This window comes from Ambystoma mexicanum, chromosome 14 (assembly GCF_040938575.1).
Source record: "Ambystoma mexicanum isolate Mex_15411 chromosome 14, UKY_AmexF1_1, whole genome shotgun sequence".
Lineage (NCBI taxonomy): Eukaryota > Metazoa > Chordata > Amphibia > Caudata > Ambystomatidae > Ambystoma > Ambystoma mexicanum.
The window spans coordinates 38,050,635-38,069,494 of record NC_090940.1 but is presented as its reverse complement, the minus strand read 5'-3'; the positions used below and the strand labels follow the sequence as shown (position 1 = coordinate 38,069,494).

Genomic DNA, 18,860 nt, shown 5'->3' with positions numbered 1-18,860 from the left:
TCTGCAAAATGTCCATATGACAACTCCCACTCCCTCTTTCAATTAACCGTCCTGGTGACCCAATAAGCAGAAACCCCACCCTTTCATGCGTGGAGGCTGCCTCGGCGGGGACGTTCCACGTGGTTGTACTCTCTCCGGCCGACAGATAATTGCTCCTTCTGCGTACCTGAAGCCTAGGACTGGTCTCCAGTTGGTTACAAGGGACCCCTGGTGACAGCGTTCCGCATTGCTGATCAGTTGTGCTATACATATTTGGGCCGGGGCACTTATTTACTCTTTAGCACCCAGTTACCTCCCGAGCGCACACAGACACCCCAGCGAGGTATCCTTCTCCCTCGGCGGCAGTGGCGGTGTTCCACATTTACAATAGCCTGGTTCTGAAGGCTCAACTTCTCCCTTGGTGGTAGTGTTACACATTAACAAAAAAAATTGCTTGTTCATGCAGACTCAACTTGCCTCAGCGGTGGCGTTCCGCAATTACAAAAGCCGTGTTATGCAGGCTCACCCCTCTGTCAGCCTGCTTTCTCACGGTATCTCCATAGACGTTCAGTAAGCCCAATGGAATACTTCCCTGTCTGCGACAGTTTCCGCCTCTTCACCACCTCCTTGCTCTTTCTCGTATCCTGCTCCCTGCAGTTTATAGCCACACACACCACACAGGAAGAAAAGCACTCTCATTAGAAAAAATGTTCCCCAGCAGGTGGTTCCCCACCTGTGCTGGCTTCCCCACTCCCTCGCCGTCCTGCCAACCACACCCACTCCTGATTAGCCCCTGCTGCCTCTCACTGCACGCTGTGCTCCCTGGCTCTAGCTTTTGCTCGGAGTGTGGACTATGCCCCTCTCCTAATGGCATGCTGCATCCTCATAGACCCCATCACCAAGCCGTGTTATTCGGGCAGCGTATGAGCTTTAGAAAGAAATTCCGCCTGGGGCAGTAATTTACCCAGCAGATGTATAGTCGTAACAGAGAAGGCCAGAAACCAATGCAAAATCAGGGAGTTTGTCTCTTTATTTCTGGCCATCCAGACCAACGGCGCATGGTCCGTTACCAAGGTGAATTGACGTCCCAAAAGATAATATTGCAGAGAATCAAAAGCCCACTTGACTGCCAAACAGTCCTTCTCAATTGTGGCATAGGACTATTCATGGGGCAATCGTTTCCTGTTGATGAATAGGATAGGTTGTTCCAACTCATCCAACCCGTACTCCCGATGCATCCATATCCAGAAAGAAAGGTGCCGAATAGTCTAGACAGTGAGGAACGGCATGGTCGGCCAAGGCTTTCTTTAGATTCTGGAAGACCTGTTCAGCTTCCCTTTGGTTCTCTGTAGTTTTCGAGGTCTTGGTAGCCTGTAGCTGAACTGTCAATGGTGCCGCCACAGTCGAAAAAAGTAGAATGAATCTTCTGTCGTATCCCATGAACCTCAGAAAAGCTTGCAGCTGCCTTGTGCTGGCAGGAAAGGGTAGTTTGTTGATGGCCTTGAGATTGTCTTGCTGATACCGAATGGTTCGCTGGCCCACATAGTATCCCAGATACTTGGTATGTGAGAACACCATGTGCGACGTCTTTGAATTGATATTGAGCCCGACTTGATGTAGTGTCTCAAACACAGATTGCAGATGCTGTAGGTGTGATCCCCAGGAATGGCTATAGACAATAATGTCATGCAAGTAGGCCGCAGCATAAGGTTCATGCCCTTTTAAGGTGGAATTCATGAAACGTTAGAAAGTTGCCGGAGCCCCATGCAGGACAAACAGGGGCAACTGCTGGGGAGAAGGGACAATTCCATTGGATGAGATACAGCATTCCTCCCATTTCTCTGACAAAGAACCTATGATACCCAAGTTCTTGAAGGCTTGTGGCCACCCCACAATTCCTCCTCATTGTGAAAATCAGAAACCCCTTCCTTTATGTCATTCTAGACAAAATTCCATGTATACGCCAAAAATTCGTAACGCACTTAAAACATCTTCTGCATTTGACATTTCTTTATGTGAAAGTTCTGAACAACATCATTGTTGAAATCCAATTACAGCTATAGACATCATCTCCCATAAAGCCTCAACTGCTCAGACAAAAATAAGAGTTGATTGTCATGATGCCTACCTCTAAGGAGCCAGGCCGGGCCCAGTAACCCCAGAGGCAGACATCATTTTCCCCAGGGAAGTCTCAGCGGGCCCAAGTCGGGGCCCTTTGGACTCAGTCCTGGCGCCTTAGGCGCCAGGCTCATAGCGGACGCCAGTCCTGGCGCCTTAGGCGCCAGGCTCATAGAAGAGGATATGTGTTTAAGTGCTTGGGTGCACACTTACCTGATGCAGACCTTGCTGCTTCATCCAGGCCCTCTTGAGGCCTGAATGGGACTACTTAACCTGTAGGACTACTTCACCACCCGGGTGTGGTCGGGGAAGGATACATACCTGATTGGTGGAAGGATACATACCAGGAACTTCTTCCAAGGCTATTTAAACCCCACCCGAACAGCCACACATGCTTCGCGTTGTTCTGCACCTAGCAGCTGGACGCTCACCGTGTCAGCTCCTGCATCCTGACTTCAGCCACGCCTGCCAGCACCCTGGAACACCTGCAAGGGGAGAAAGGAAGAGAATAGGAGAAGAAAAGCCCTTACCTGCTAAATCTGCATCCCGGAGTCATTTCTCCAACGGCCCTGAAAAGGAAAACATCATGTTAAAGGCATTTCGTTTCGATCGCTGCAGCGCTGCATTTTACTCACCTTTGCAAGGCGCTTCCATCTTCAGCAGCGATCTTCCGGATTCAGCTACGCCCCGGCGCCTAGAGGAAAAAAGACGAGAACAAAGGTGAGAGGGAGAAAAGGAATAAGGAAAGCTCAGTTTCCTTTTAAGTCTTACCTGTTGGATTATTCCCACTGCATTTCGGGTCCTGCCGCTTCCTGGCATCTCCGGACCCCGGCCCCTATGGGGAAAAAAGACAGACATTGAATGAGCGAATGCAAAGACATTACCTGAGCGCTCATCCAGAACTGTTTCACTTCGGGTCGGCGCCATATCTCCGGCACTCCGAACCCCGGCTCCTAAGGGGAAAAAGACATAAGCATTAGCGCTTGCTGCAATTAGACAACGAACATTATTATTAAGCTTGAACTTTTGAACAGAACTTTTACAGCGCCTTACCTTAACAGTCAAGCTTACCTGAACTCCCATCAATCCTCAATCCAGTGAAGTAACTGGGTTTCAACGCGCCCCTGCATCAGAAGCAGGATGGAGAGCTCATCCTTCCAAACCCTAAGGTGAGGCTTCACAGGGAATCGTGGAGGAGGTATCGTGGAGGGTTGGAAGGGAGTGGGAGGCTTGAGCATTGTTCCACAGTTGGTAATACTCCCTTTTCACGCACAGGAGGGTATCCAACGAGCCAGGGAAGCCAGAATAGAGAGGCCCTTCCTGCCCATCTTCAGAGTTCTGCGCCTTCGACGCCGCGCCTCCGTGGGAACCAGGTGAGCGTTACATTGATACAGATTAAGCAAAGTCCAAAGACTAATGTGCAGACTAGTTGTTTTGTTCAATCGAAAATGCCCGGGACATTGTACAATGGCATCCACAATTTCAAAGGCATTATGAGAGAGAACTGTGAAGGAGAAGACGGGCACATCAGTGCGGTGGCTCGCGAATGCGAGTCACATCTACCGGCATGGTGTGAAGGAAGGAGAATCGCAGCAGGCATACCTGAAAGACTGTGGGAGCGCCGGGAAGCACAGCAAAGCTCCCGGAGGTACGGTTGTGTTGGAAAACAGCATTCTCCGGTCCAGGTCACAGACGGAAGCTGGCGAGTGATCGCAGAGCTGCAGGAAACATTGGGGCGATGTCTGTATCGTGGAGGAAGCCAATACAGGGAGAAAAATTCACTGTAGAGGAACAAAATAAGTTGGAGACGCCACAAACTACCTGTGTGTCGGCCCAGAACCATTGAGTGTGAACCCCACGGCGTACCTACACACAAGCAATCAAGTGAATGATATTATGGAGAATGTTAAAAGGCGATTTAAACACAGGCAATACATAATATCGAATCAATACTTAAAGGAAAGAAGATTTGAATACCGACAAGGAAAGTGCAACAACAAACCTAAACAATTACCTATGCAAGAGGTGTCCGTGTGGGGGGAGAAGTGATACAAGTGTTACCCTAAGTAAATAGTAAATAGATTGGACAGAACAAATCAGATACTGATGTGATATAATGAAAAGAACTGTGAAACCAATAAGAAGTTCTGGTAAAGCTAAGGCACCAGGCAGCTGACATTTGGGGAAAGTTACCTGGCAGGGAAGTATACCATGGGTTCTGTAAAACCCCAGAGAAGGATTCATGACAGGAGATTATTCCAGGTTATCCAAAGAAGTTGTGTAAAGAACCCTAACAGTCAGACAAGATACCTGGCAGGAGTGTATACAAGGGAATCTGAAGAGCCCCATGAAGGTACCCTAACATTCAGGGAAAATACTTGGCAGGAGAGTATGCCGGGGAATCTGAAGAGCCCCATACAATTAAACTAGCATTCAGGGAAGATACCTGGCAGGAGAGTATACCATGGACTCTGAAGAGCCCCATGAAATTACCCTAACATTCGGGGAAAATACCTGGCAGGAGAGTATGCCAGGGAATCTGAAAAGCCCCATACAAATACCCTAACGTTCGGGGAAGATACCTGGCAGGAGAGTATAGCAGGGAATCTGAAGAGCCCCATGAAATGACCCTAACATTCGGGGAAAATACCTGGCAGGGGAGTATACCAGGAGATCTGAAGAGCTCCATGAAAAGAATTCCTGGCAAAGGAATAAATCGGGTAATCCACCAAAGAAGAAGAAAGTTTAACAATGAAACAAAATACTGGCATGGAAGTATGCCAGGGAATCTGAAACGCATATGAAAGAAGTTCTGATATTTAGATTCATACACCAGACTATTGAAATTGTATAAAGACTAACATTATAAGGATAATACTTGACCTAGGAGTATACTGTAAGGAACTGTCACAGTGCCTGCCCCCAGACATCAGGAGCAGACCAGGCGGCCCAGAGTACTGGCACCCATGGGGACCTTTAAGGCCCCAAAGGATTGCCCAAGGGCTTCCTGGACTCAGTCCTGGCGCCTTTGGCGCCAGGGTCATACTGCCTTTTCAGGCAAGACAGGTTATCAAGTAACAGAACCATGTACAGCCCAGTCTGAGGTTGGTTGAAGGGACTCCTTTATCTGGGGACTATTTGATAAGGTGTGGTGCAGGGACTACTTTACCTGGGAACTACTTCTGGGAAGCTATTTAAACCACGGCCGAAGAACAGAACACGCTTCGCGTTATTCTGCACTCCTGCAGCGTAACACTCGCCGTGCCTGCAGCTCCAGTCCTGTCTTCAGCCACGCCCGTCAGGGTCATCACGATCCGCTCCTGCAAAGGAAGGAGAGATCACAGATTAGATCAAGAGCTTTACCTGATACTCCATCGCCATCACTCAGGAGTCTCTGCATCTGCAGAAAAAGGAACCTCAGTTAACCGCGCTACGTTAGAACCAGCTTAAAGACAATTAGCATAGCGCAGCGCGATACTCACCTAAGCGCTGTACATCCATGCGATCCAACGAGGCATTCTCACTCGATTGCCTTCCCGGTGCAGCCGCACCTGCAGAACAAGGAAAGAACACAACAGGTGAGCTGCGCTTCGCTAAAGGACATTTAATCTCGCGCAGCATAATACTCACCAGAAGCAGTATTTTCTTGCGGTTCCGCGAGTCACCATTACACGACCTTCGCTCCGGCAGAAATAAAAGGGGACAGCAAATTAATAGCACGAAAGAACAATATCACTTGTTAGACATTTTTGAATCATGCAAGTATTGAAACTTACCTTGGCCTTACCTCCTCTTATCCGGAAGGGAGTCGCCTTTCTTCGGGTGTACCTCAATGGGGAATCTGCAAAGAAAGAGACAGGAGTGAACTTTAAAGGAATAGTTCGCTCAGAAATATTATTGGCCAAAAAGATGGGCTCCAAGCTGAAGCTACCGCAAACATAAATACAATGTTGTTGTGTTTCAAAAACGCTTCCATTTTTCTTTCTAGGTTTCTCAGGCTCCTCCGAGCCAGAGGAGCCTGAGAAACTTAGAAAGAAAAACGGAAGCGTTTTTGAAACACAACCGCGTTGTGTTTCTGCCTGCCGTGGCTATCACTTTGGGTTTCCGGTGCTCCCCCGTTGGGAGCCCGAGAGCTCCAAAGTGAAAGCCGCTGCAGGCAGAAACACAACGCGGGTGTTTAGAAATGCAGCGGTTCTTCTCACTGCGGCAGCTTTTGCATGGAGTCTCATGGAGTCTCCTGGACTCCCCCATCCCTGATGGAATGCAGGAGACTCCAAGCGAAAGCTGCCGCAGTGGGAAATGCAACATTTTTGGATTTGTAAATGCTGCAGTATTTGCAAATCCAAAAACGTTGTTATTCTGAATGCGGAAGCTTTTGCTGGGATTCTCCTGGATTCCCTCAGGGTTGGGGGGAGTCCAGGAGACTCCATGCGAAAGCTGCCGCTGTCAGAATAACAACGTTGTTGTATTTGTGATTGCCGTGGTTTTCCAACAACGGCAATCGCCAATACAACAACGTTATATTTTTAATTGGTGCGCCTCAGCTTTTTGCCTTCATTTTACGTTTTCTGTGCTTCCCTGGGCTTGGGGAGCACAGAAAACGTAAAATGAAAGTGAAGGCAGCCGCCTCAGATCTGCTCAGGCTGCAGTAAGCAAAAGCTCCCAGTAGGGGGCTTTTGCTGCTTGTTTAGTGCCGCAAATGCAGAGCCGAGGAGGCTGCCTGCAATCACAAAATGGATGCCCCCTAGTGATTTGTAATTTTAAAGTTTGAGCTTCATTTGCTCGAAACTTTAATAGGGACTTAAAAAAAATAGATTTTAGATATTTGTTTTATTATTGGCCATCTTTTTGGCCAATAATATTTTCTGACCAAACCATTCCTTTAAGACAACCAGAACTCTAAAGCATTTCACGCTATTTAGGATTGGCATAAAGACTTACCACAGAGTCATTGTTGTCTAAACTCTGCCATAAGGCTACAGGATCAGTGAAGTTAACTGGATGCCTGAATCTCGACGCACCCCTACATACAGTCGCAGGATGGAGAGCCCATCCTTCATGACATTTAGGTGAGACACAGTGAAGGGACATTGGGAGGTCACGGAGCAGGAAGTTGGCCCTTCTCCTTACGGCTAGTTAATTTATCACTTTCACCATTTTGGGCATATCTTCCTTCGTGCCAGACAGACGAAACTAAGGGGCAGGTGCAGTCACTCATCACTTCGCTACGAGTCACGCTGGTGGAGACCGCTGCAGTCCAGCTTCGTTTGGCGCCCCTGTGGAAACCAGGTGAGCGTAACAGGAACTCATGGTGGTAACAGTAAAGTCAGACACAAGTGATCACAGTTCAAGGGTCTTTATTGAACAATGATTGCAGCGTTGAAAAACGCCTAAGCTAAACCTAAGATGGGATCAAGCGTCAACCATCAAATGAAAAAGAAGGAAGTCCTAGTGGCCTTGTGCCACAATACAAGGGCCTAAACTAAGAAAAACCTATTGGAAATTCCTTACAACTAATTACAAAGGGTGTGGGATAGGGTATCAAAATAAAGGAAATAGTGTTCAAATAATAAGCCAGGATGTAATTGCCTTGATATCTCCCTTCCCCACGTTTTTGGCACGGGACAAGGTGGGACTTTGGAGCACAGCACATACTCGAGCCTTCTTAGCACGAGCGGACAGTTTGTTCATACTCTCGAGCTTTCTGGTCACAAGCTGACAATTCCGTTCCAGCTATCAGGTTCTTCGATGGTAAAGTCTCTTTGCATTAAAAAGTCTTGTGCCTTTGATGCCTGATATATCCAACAAATGAACACAAACAAAAAGTTCTGTTACACAGTTCACGTTTTGTGATGGCTTCACCCCTGGGTCCCCCTCTTCCGGGTGCCGACCCCTCATGTTATCGAATTAAACCAATCAATTGAAAAGTTCCTTTCTCAATGAACTTTGGGTGATGACTTTTCACCCCTGGATCTACCTCGACCGGGCGCGGACCCACTTGACAAGGGGGATAATTTGCTTCCCCTTGTCTTCCAATATGTTTTACTTTCACAAGTTTTAATGTCCTTTTAAACAGTTTTCAGGACTTGCCCTTCGATACTGTTTTGCCTCATCCGGATTCACTCTCACCACCTTTCGGTTGTCGGTTTCACTCTCACGGACCTTTGGTGTCAGCTTCCTTCTACCGGGCTCACTCTCGCCGATGGTTATAGACAGGTTATCATGGGACTTTAGACCAGACCCCCTCTCTTTAGCATCCCTCCACCAGGTTCACTCTTGCTAATCTTCATGTGATACAGTTCATGTATTAATGTTCACCATGCAGGATTCACTTCCCTTTGCTTCACAATCATGTGTAGGTCAACGGCTTTCAACAGTACAGAGCATTTTACAAGTCGCCTGTATGACCACTTTGACCTCTTTTTGCCTCTTCCCAAGGGCTTTTGGTTAAGCTAGTGGTGTCTACCCTCGGGTAATCGCCCACAGTTTCCTGTGCTGGCCTCCTCTGTTTCTGAGTTTTCCCCTCCTTCCTCAATCGTATCTTTAATTCTTTCAAAATTCACAAGGTTCAAATTAGCCGTTAGCTACTTTTCGTTCAACACAGTTCGTTTTCTTATTGATTATCCCCTCGACTCACGGGCTGTGATGAGCCGCTTGCCTTTCTTTATCCTTGAAGTCAAAGTTGGTACCTCTGAGACCAGCGCCCTTCCCTGGCTTGTTAATCAGCAGAGGGGGGGTCTGCGTACCCTAGACATTTGCTGTAACACAAGCTGGCTGTTGTTCACAATCTTATACTTTCTGCAGAGGTTTCGCAGGCCTTGGTTAGAAAGGGCAATGTTGCTTCTCTCCCTGTCAACCTCTCGGTCTGTGCTGTCTTTCTCCTCCTTTTGAACTGCTGTGCTGAGTTAGCTCTCACGTCGTGCGGTCTGCCTTGCTCATCTTGTGAGCCACCTTTTATCCCTGTGGGGAAGGGCAAAGGCCATCCGCTGTGTGTCATTCCGGTCCATTGCCTGACTTTCCCTGACTTTTGTATTGGCCCATGTCAGGTAAACGGCTCTTGTGTTAGTCTGTTGTCTTTCGTGGTGTGTGAAAGCATTCATGTGGGAAAGTGGAAGGGGGCAGTGTTTTAGAATATCCTACGTGGTAGAATGGGGAAAAGGTATTATAAGATGAGGGTTGATGGGATAACTTGGAAGGGCGTTTTTTGTAGGGTTTGTGAAACCGTAGTTGTTGGTCACATTCAACTGGCTAGTCGGAAAGCGACAATCAGAGGGATGGGCTTGGTAGGGTTTATTATCATAAAATAACAAGGGGGTTTGCGGGAACGATGGTGTTTTATCAGAACAGGTTGGGAGTGCAGGAAGTAATAATCAGAGGTGCTGGAAAGAAAATAACTGGGAGTATTCGGGTAGGATGGGGAAAAGCAGGAATTCTGAGAGGTGGTTTCTGGAGGTTACTGGGTTTGGGATGAAAGGGGATTTGTTATATTTGGGCCAGAGAAGTTTGACGGTAGAAAGAGGGGTGGATGTATTACAGCCTACAAAGGCCTCTGGTGTCTCGTCCTCCTCTCCTCTCCTTCTTCCCCAGTACAATACCACGTCTCACCTGGGTTATTTCCTCGAGCACTACCCCGGTCTCCCCCATTCAGCTGATCCTCTCTTTTCTGTTCACTCCTAGGGGTGAGGTCTGAGAATATCAGCCCTTCACAGGCCACCTGAATAAGGATTTGCTGAGGTCTGCTTGGGAGAATACCCTCAGGTTTCTCACAGTACTAGGAAATCTAAAAAGCACATAAATGGATTTCTGGTAAAAGAACACATCAACCAAATCTTCAAGCTTACAGAATAAGAACCTCATGAATTCAATATAAAGAAACTGTTATTCGAGAGAAACACTTTTGCTTTTACATGTTATGTAACATATTGCGTGAACAAGAACTTTCTGAGTCCAGACAAAAAACCTTAAGGCATTGTTGGATAAAGAGACACTCTTGAGATACAGAAAAATGATTGTTTAAAAGAGACACTTTCGCCATCCTACCTTAAAATCCAGGGCAAAGGAATCCTCCTTGGAGGAAACCTTTGATGGATTTATTTTTATGTCTTGATTATAAACACTTTTTCATTAAACATTTGTCTGAGATATTTCCTTACACGTTTGGTTGGTTTTTTTAGTGTGAGGGCCTAAGTTAATAACTACATGACACAGACTGATTCTTAGTTTTAGTTTCCTGGGCAGGGAACCTCTTTCTTTAGGATGGGGCTAGCGAGGCGTTATTCCAACCAATTCTTTGTTAAATAAAATGTCTGACTCTGAGAATATTACAACCATGTGTCTGCCTGTCATTTCTGACCCCTCACACTACTCAGAGCAACTCTGAACTTCCTGAGCTCTACAGCAATTCAAACAGCCAGCAAAGCATTGACCCTCGCCGGTATTGCAGTAATCCAGACAGTCACAGAAGCATTGACCCTCCACAGCATTGAAGGCATGCTGCACAGGACATTCTAAGCCCAGAATACCCAGCCTCACCAGTACATCATGCGAGTTGCAAATAGAAAGGTTTCAGCTTGTGTGTGTTGGGAAGGGTGCACAGCAACAAGTGAGATGTACCTGCAAACATGAACAATGTCTTTTCATGTGACCTGCATCAGCGATCTGCATATTTTAGGAACACTAATCTGGGCATGTTTGTGTGACTTGAACAAGGAAATGTCGGATCTGAACACACGGGTGCTTGTGTGATCTGCATACATCCTTATTTATTTCTGTTATCTGAGCACGAGTGCGCTTGTAAACCACACTTTAACTTGTGTGCATGAGTGCAGCCCTATAGGAATGTTTTTAACACAATTAGTTTTGGTGCATGCAAAGCTACGTGTGTTCTTCATATGTGTGCCCGTTTGCATGCTCGTGTGTGCGTGTGTGTGTATGTATGTGAGAGAATACCTCCAATGCTGTTGATTGTAAGTAACCATGTCTTTCCGTACAGGGGCTGTGATCGTCTCCACACCACAGGATGTAGCTCTGATAGATGCCCGCAGAGGAGTGGAGATGTTCCGGAAGGTGCACGTTCCGGTACGAATAATCGAGTGATAGTGAAACTCCATAATGAGCAATTTGCTGGATTTGTAGGTACAGATTACTATTTTAAGGGGTGCTGCTCAAGTTACTACATGGGTACCCCGAACTGAAAACAAAACCCACATTTCTGGCATCTTCACGACCAGGGGGAATGGGGAACCTGTCTCCCTCATGCAGAGCATTGCAAGCCATGGGGTTAGCCATGGCCTTTCAAAAAGCATCTCGCCCTTCCAAAGAAAATATGGCTGCACGTGCCAGTGGCTGCTGTAAGCCTGTATGAAGCCTTAGTTACTACTTTTTTGCTATATGCTTTCTCTAGTTCCTCCAGGCTTAGAAGGAACCAATCTCTGAGCTTTGTATGTTGTGAGAGTCCACACCCACTGACAGCAACGTGACTAGAATTGGGTAAGACCTTAGCAAGTCTAATGGCAGAGAAAGCTTGTTTAAACAATTTGATTAACATTAAAACAAAGTAAATCTTTTCTCCCTGAGGCCAAATCTATGAAACAAAAGGGCATCAAAATTGAAATACTTCAATGCTAATTTGAGAACCCTCTGTGGCTGACAGGCAAGGTAAAGAACAACTATTTTGAGCCGTACATCACCATCTAGCCCTCGAGAATGCAGCGGTGCTCCATCTATCTAAAGAAAGGGAAAGAAAAACGAATAAAGGGGATATAGAGAGCTGTTTGTCCCTTATTTGCCTCCAAGTCAACAAGTGTATAGCTTGTGTGAAAATCCCAGTATCCTGGCCTTGTCAAGAGAGGAGCAGATCCCCTCTCAGCAGAGATGGAATGCTTAGGGGAAAGTCTACAGCCAGTGCTAAGCCTGAGCACGGTGGCACTTGAGAGGGCCCCAATTCCTGCTCCCCCGCCCACCCCCCGGTGCTAACATGTTTCTGTGCAGTCCATATATTACGTCTGCCATACCTCTATTGCAAGATGCTTATCAATGTTTCTCTTTCTAAGACTAACTTATACATCGCACTGGACATGTCCTGTTAATCGGGTCAGGCAAAGTCAGGCAATTGACTTCAAATGCATACTGCTGATACCAGTTAGCTCTCCTCACACGGATAAAAGGCAGAACATAGAGACACACACTGAGCAAGGTGGAACACGAGTAAGAGCAGCACTTCCAGTGCGAAGGGGAACCTACTGGAGAAGAGTGACGGACCAGGGGACGAGAGCAGTGGGTCAGGAACCCCAGGAGTTCCCTACAGGAGGTTGTTGCCTCCAAAAGGCTGCGAAAGACATGTGGAGAAGGCCAAATCCCAAAGCAGATGGCTGCATTGTGTTTCAAGGAAACCAGCGACCTTCCCAGGTGAACGGCAGAGTTTAGGAGGCAAGGCCAAGCCTGTGGGACTAACCTTGACTCGTGAATTGGAAAATTGTAAAGACAAAAAAAGAATGCTTACAGCCGGTGGGTGGGTTGGTAAGTTACCTGAGAGACCGGGGTGTGTTAAGGAAATATTGAAGTGGCAACAGATCAGCCAACTTATCATACCCAGATATAAACTTGAAAAAACTGGGAGTAGGAATTTTCCGGTCCTTGTCTCCAAACTGTGGAATGCCCTGCCTTCAGACCTCAGAACTGAGCCAGCGTACCCGACCTTCTGAAAAAAACGAAAAGCATGGCTAGTGTCACAAGAATGCCAAGTGCTGCACGCAACAAATGATTGCCACTTTAGGTAATCTTATGTACACTAGCACTATTACCATTCACTGCATCTCTCCTGTTAACTTAATTTGGACTACTGTATTTCTGGCTCTGTCAATGTTAAATCACACTACTAGGGTATGCTGCCCTGCAAGTAAATGTACTACCTTAGCCTGCCACATCACTCTGTATTTACTTGTTTAACTGCAATGAAAACTATGTACCTGTCAATTGTAATGGAAACTACCTGCCCTTTAATTGTAACACGTAAACTTGCGCCCAGATACCTTTTGGGTGAGGAGCACTATATAAATAAAACAAACAAACAAACATCATATTGCAAGTGAAGGCTGCACGCCTGTGGATGAGACGCAAACAAAAGCAGACCTATGACTGAACTTTGAAGTAAGGACAGCCGTGAAACCAGCGATACTGAGTAACGGAGAAAGGAAGTAGCCCACTCGAAAGTCTCAGTGAAAGGTGAATTGTTTATAGCGATAACGTGAATGAACAGAAAAGGTGAAGTGAACAAAATTAACCTTGAGAGAAGGGAAGAGTAAAAACCTGAACGTTGAACTTTGAATCAAAGTGGTCCTGCAGAAGTCTGTAGAGAAAGCCACACACATTCGAAAGTCTTCGACATCCAGAAGCAGTCTGAGTCCGACTGAGAGAGACCCAAAGTGTAATAAGTTTGGGTAAAGGAGCCCCCTGAAAGTATTGTTGAACTTTTGTTGTGAAAGGTCTGAGCCGACAGAGGGGAATAAACATGAACTTGATGTGAAAGGTCTGAGCCCGACAGAGGGGAACCAACATGAACTTTTTGTTGTGAAAGGTTTGAGCCTGATAGAGTGTTACACTCACCTGACTCCCACGGAGGCGCAGGTCTGGTTTGGAGTGTTGTTGCTTCTTCTATGGTGAAGCGCAGGACCCGGAAGATGGACTGGACCGGACCTTCAAATCTGGCTTTGTATAAGCCTCCCGCTCCCTTCTCACCCCTCTACGAAACCCTCCTGTGACCCCCACGTGAAGTCTCACCTTATGGTTTGAAAGGATGAGCTCTCCATCCTGCTTCTCATGCAGGGGCGCGTTGTATCCAGTTACTTCACTGGGATTTTGATTGTAGAGGGTTCAAGTTTTGTTTTCCCGGTAGGTTTCTGTTAATGAGTATGATTCCGCAATAATAATTGTTCGTTGTCTCTTTTTCAGGTGCGGAAACTATTCCGAGAAGAGCTGTGGAACCGAAGAATGAGACTCTGGTGAGCTTGATGAGAGTTCTCTGTGTCCTTGTATCAATGCGCTCACTAACGCTGATGTCTTTTTTCCCCATAGGGGCCGGGGTCCGGAAATGCCTGGATGCGGCACAGACCCGAAACGAAGCTCAATCCAGAAGAAATCAGGTAAGTCTTCAATGGGCGTTGGGTAATGTCTTTTCATGCGCCCACTAACGCTGATGTCTCTTTTTCCCCTTAGGGGCCGGGGTCCGGAAATGCCAGGATGCGGCATCGACCCGAAATTAAGTTGGAATAACCCAACAGGTAAGCTTTGTAATGGAAATTAAGGTTTCCTTGTTTTCTTTCTCCTCTCACCTTTATTCTTGTTTTTTTCTCCCTAGGCGCGGTGATGTGGCTGCGAGTCCAGATGTCGCCGTAGAACGTGGTGGTACCTTGTACAGGTGAGAGAGATGCGGCGCTGCAGCGATCGATGCGATGTGCTTTTAAATGGATGTCTTCCTTTTCAGGACCGTCGGCGAGATGTCTCCGGAATGCGTATTTAGCAGGTAAGGACTCTTCTTTACCCTTTTCTCCTCTTCTCTCTTTGCAGGTGTTCCAGGATGCTGGCAGGAGTGGCAGAAGACAGAATGCAGGAGCAAACACGGTGAGCGTCCAGCTGCTAGATGCAGAACAACGCGAAGCGTGAGTTGCTGCTTGGGCGTGGCTTAAATAGCCTTCAAAGTAGTTCCAGGTATGTATCCTTCCTCTCAGGTATGTATTCCTCCCCTGACCACACCCGTGTGGTTAAGTAGTTCCAAAGATAAAGTAGTCCCATTCAGGCCTCAGAAGGCCTGGATGTTGCAGCATGGTCTGCATCAGGTAAGTTAACACTAAGCACCTTTAACACAAAGTCCCCTTTTATGAGCCTGGCGCCTTTGGCGCCAGGACTGTGGCCCGATATGAGCCTGGCGCCAAAGGCGCCAGGACTGAGTCCAAAGTGCCCCTACTTGAGGCTGTTGTGACTTCCCTTGAAGACATGATGTCTGCCTCTGGGGTAGCTGGGTCTTGTCTGGCACCTTGGAGGTAGGCATCATGACATAGAGGGGATCAATGTGAATTTTGTTTTGAAGAGGTCTGAGCCTGATAGAGGCGGACAGACATGAAGTCTTTGTTGAACGTTGTTTGGAAGACTGGAAAGAAAGACTTTAACGTGGAAGGCCAGGTGGGCCTCAATCCACATTTCAAACTCTTTTTGTGTTGAAAACCCGAGCCAGTGTGTGTCATCCTGCCTACGCGGACCGTCATAGTCCATGCTGTCTAACGTGGGGTGGAGAGCTGGCTCAGCCACACTTATTCTTTATATTTTGAACACTGATTTTCCATTACATACATATTCTCTTTTTCACACTTTTTGTACAAGATATATGGCAGGCATTAGGTTTTGTTAGTATAGGCCATTTTGATTTGATGGATGCTACTAGGACTGTTTTATTAATTATTTGATGGTCGAGACTATTCCGATCCTAGTTACAGGGCAAATAGGAGTTTTTCCAAACCCAGAAACTTTAATAAGGGTTTTCCAAATTGTACCTTTTGTGTCAATGTCATATTTGTGATACCATGCGTCCCTTACACCCGATAGACAGTTACCCACACCGGGAAGAAAAACAAAGACAGAAAGAGAAGCCACAGCACCCAAACAATCCAGCACAGTAAACGCCAGTTAGACCGCAGTAATAAGAGAGCGATAAATAAGCTGCATTCATACACGACAGGCACAGGGACGACGCAGTTCGGCCAGAGAACACTGACAAGCATGCGTTGAGAAACTTCCTAGACCACCATGGCCATTTGGCAAAACACCAAAAACCCTACGCCATCTGAACTCAAATGCAGCCACTTGCCTTCTTGGGCTGCCATCTGCAGTACGCAGCAGCCAGCTGCTGAAAATGTAGGTGGGGCTTAGGCCACAGGGCCAGATTGGCCAGGCAGAGAGATCCGGCAGAGAGTGGGAGACTATAAGCAGAAAAAGTGGGTTATTCTGACGAGGCCAGAGGTAGCGGACAACCAAAAGACCTGCAGGAGGGAGGAAACGGCATAGTGTGGAGGCGATCTGAAACAGTTGAGGGATTTGCAAGGGAGTGAAAGTGGTACTGCAGTGTGAGTGTGCATATTAGTGTGGTGTGTTTGATTTGAAAGTTAATGTAAAGGGAGATTGTGAAAGGAGGGAGTCTGAGTTGTAGTTGGAAGGAGGAGTAATTGTATGGAGGGAGTAGTGAGTGGTGTGGAGGAGGGAGAAGTAGTGCAGAGGAAGGGGTAGTAGAGTAGTAGAAGGCAAAGTAACACCAAAGGGTGGATGCAAGACCTAGAAGGAGTGAGGGACATATGAGGGTTAGAAGATTGGGGGTAGGAGTGAGCCGAAGAGGGCGAGTTGAAGAAAGCGTAGGAGAGGGAGAAGAGACAGTGATCTTGCCAGATGGGGGTCTGAAACAAAAAGGGTGTCTGTAAGGCACAGTTACTTAATCCAGTAGAACACTGACCAGTGGATAGTATAGGGAAAGCTAGGAAGTCCATTAGGGAACGGGGAGAGCTAGGGCGTTCTGCCTTTAGGTCCTCATAAGTAGCCGAGCATAGAAATGGACAAGTGGGGTCAATCTTCTGTATTTACTATCCTGTGGTCGGGGATGGCTTAGTTAGGTTGCAGGTGTGAAACACGATGAGAGTTTGGGACGGTCACAGGGTCCACAAGAAATTCAATAAAACCCCTTGAACAGCCTCCAAGACTGGCAGTGATTCTTGTGCCACCTGTGACACTTCTTCCAAATAGTATGCCAACAGAAATTAGTTACCAAGTTAGGAAAGGGGCCCCAAACTGAATTTACCGCGGTGGCTCACCTAGTTTCATGCCAGCTTAACATATTTAGTGATGAGCTGCATGAGTTTGGAGCCCTGAAAACGATTTAAGTAGATGGACTCTCCCATTAAAAGACACCAATAGGTTTGAGCTGCTTATCTACGTTTTACAGCCTTCATCAGGAAGAACGCATTGATCTGTAGGATAGCCAGTGATTCCAGAGTGACCCTAATAGATGCTGCTGTGAGGTTGTTTTCAATGACAAGTCAATCAGACAATGCTTTTTGCCCTATTACTCCTGCTCGGATTGCGATGACCATGTTTTTCTCTTTCGCGCTTCAGGTTCTAGGGCTTGTGCAGAACATGAGTGTTTTCCAGTGTCCGAAATGTAATCACGAGACGCATATCTTTGGAGCTGGGGGTGCTGCGAAGCTGGCTCAGACCATTGGTGTGGACCTACTTGGTGAGTTGTGAGATGGTGTGATTGGCAGGTGATGTGCCGTGCTTCATCTAGCGACACAAGTCCACATAAAAGGAGGCTTACCTGTTGCATGCAAGCCCAGGTGGAAGGAGGAATACAGCTGGTCACCCTTAATAAACCCAGAGACCGCTGACCACTGACTAAACAGTTCCACAGCGAAATGGCCATTAGATCCAACATGGCAGTCTACGTTTTCAATGACATCCCATCCCTACGCCATGTGACCAGTGCTCAAAAGCTGAGAATGTTGGGTAATGAGGGGCAATAAAAGGTAAGTAGACCAATGAGTCTAGTGAGAGCAGTACCATGCACAAAATTGCATCCTACCGGCCTTGTGTTAATTATTCTGCAACTACACACGTCAACATGCCTATTAATCATTCTCAAACATCATGCAGCAATACAAATTCTGTGAACAGGTATCCAAATCCTGCATGGCCCATGTTAAGTATTCATTGGTGACAGCACCTTAAAGACAGTGATGATACAAATGTAACACCACTTGTTATTTTTTTTAAAAAAAGGAATTTGTTTTCAATGCTCTCAGTTGGACATTGCTGCTTGTTAAATGTTCTATGAATATTTCCAAATGGAAAAAGCATTGAAATGCATTGCCTCCTCGGTAGACCAATGACTTCTCTTTGCCCCAGACCACTGCTTGAACAACTGATTGCTGTTCTTATTTTGGGCATGATGAGGAATGTGCAAAAGTGGTGGCCTGACAATGTGTAAAGACCACTGTAGTTTAAGAATTTTCTGAACTCAAATCCTCACGTGCCTGTCTTAATTTTAGGAGACATTCCACTGCACCTTACCATAAGGGAGACGTCGGACCAGGGCAGACCCGTTGTGGTTTCCCAGCCTGACAGTAATGAGGTAAGAGATTAACCTTGATGGAAGTCCTAGGTTCTTCAGCACTTCATATTGCCCAGTATGCGGGCGTCTTGCCTCTGCTTCTCTTCCGTGGGGTTAATACTCAAACCCTTTTGAAACTCGCAGGCTCTCTCCTCATGTCTCCATGCTCCTCCCCTTTTTGGACCCACGCAGCCATGGGGTCTCCCTTGCGCAAGCCTGTGTTCCTTTTCTCTTTCTCTTGCAGATTCTCTTCTCCATACATCCTCTTCTTCGTCCCAGTGATGTGGGGACTTAAAGGGAACTCTTCTAGTTCCTGTTGGCAATAACACATACTGGTTGTCTCTTCACATCTAAGTTTACCAGAAAGGTTTGAAGATGTTATTATAGAAGGTCCTCTAGGGAAGTTATTGATGTGAACGGGAGGGGGGAGGGGGGAGTCTCTCTATCTAAGGTCCCACTTGCCTCTACCCCTATGGAGGGTATTGCGGAGCGGGCTCACCTCCGTAGCCTCACAGAGGCGGCTCCCCCTTGGCGATAAGGGACAAATTCCTGTGATTCGTCACATGTACCAGGACTTTCCTGGCAGCTCCATTTTATTACCTCATATTTTTTCAGTACC

General features: G+C 46.9%; 1 protein-coding gene across 2 annotated transcripts in view; it reads left to right on the top strand.

The window, feature by feature from the left end:
* NUBPL (NUBP iron-sulfur cluster assembly factor, mitochondrial) overlaps positions 1–18,860 on the top strand; it is a 228,557-nt gene that overhangs the window by 146,017 nt on the left and 63,680 nt on the right. For both annotated transcript variants that reach the window (XM_069638468.1, XM_069638467.1), the window contains exons 8-10: positions 11,090–11,175; positions 17,248–17,368; positions 18,180–18,262. In XM_069638468.1, coding sequence (XP_069494569.1) covers positions 11,090–11,175; positions 17,248–17,368; positions 18,180–18,262 — 290 coding nt within the window. The remainder of the gene's footprint in view (positions 1–11,089; positions 11,176–17,247; positions 17,369–18,179; positions 18,263–18,860) is intronic.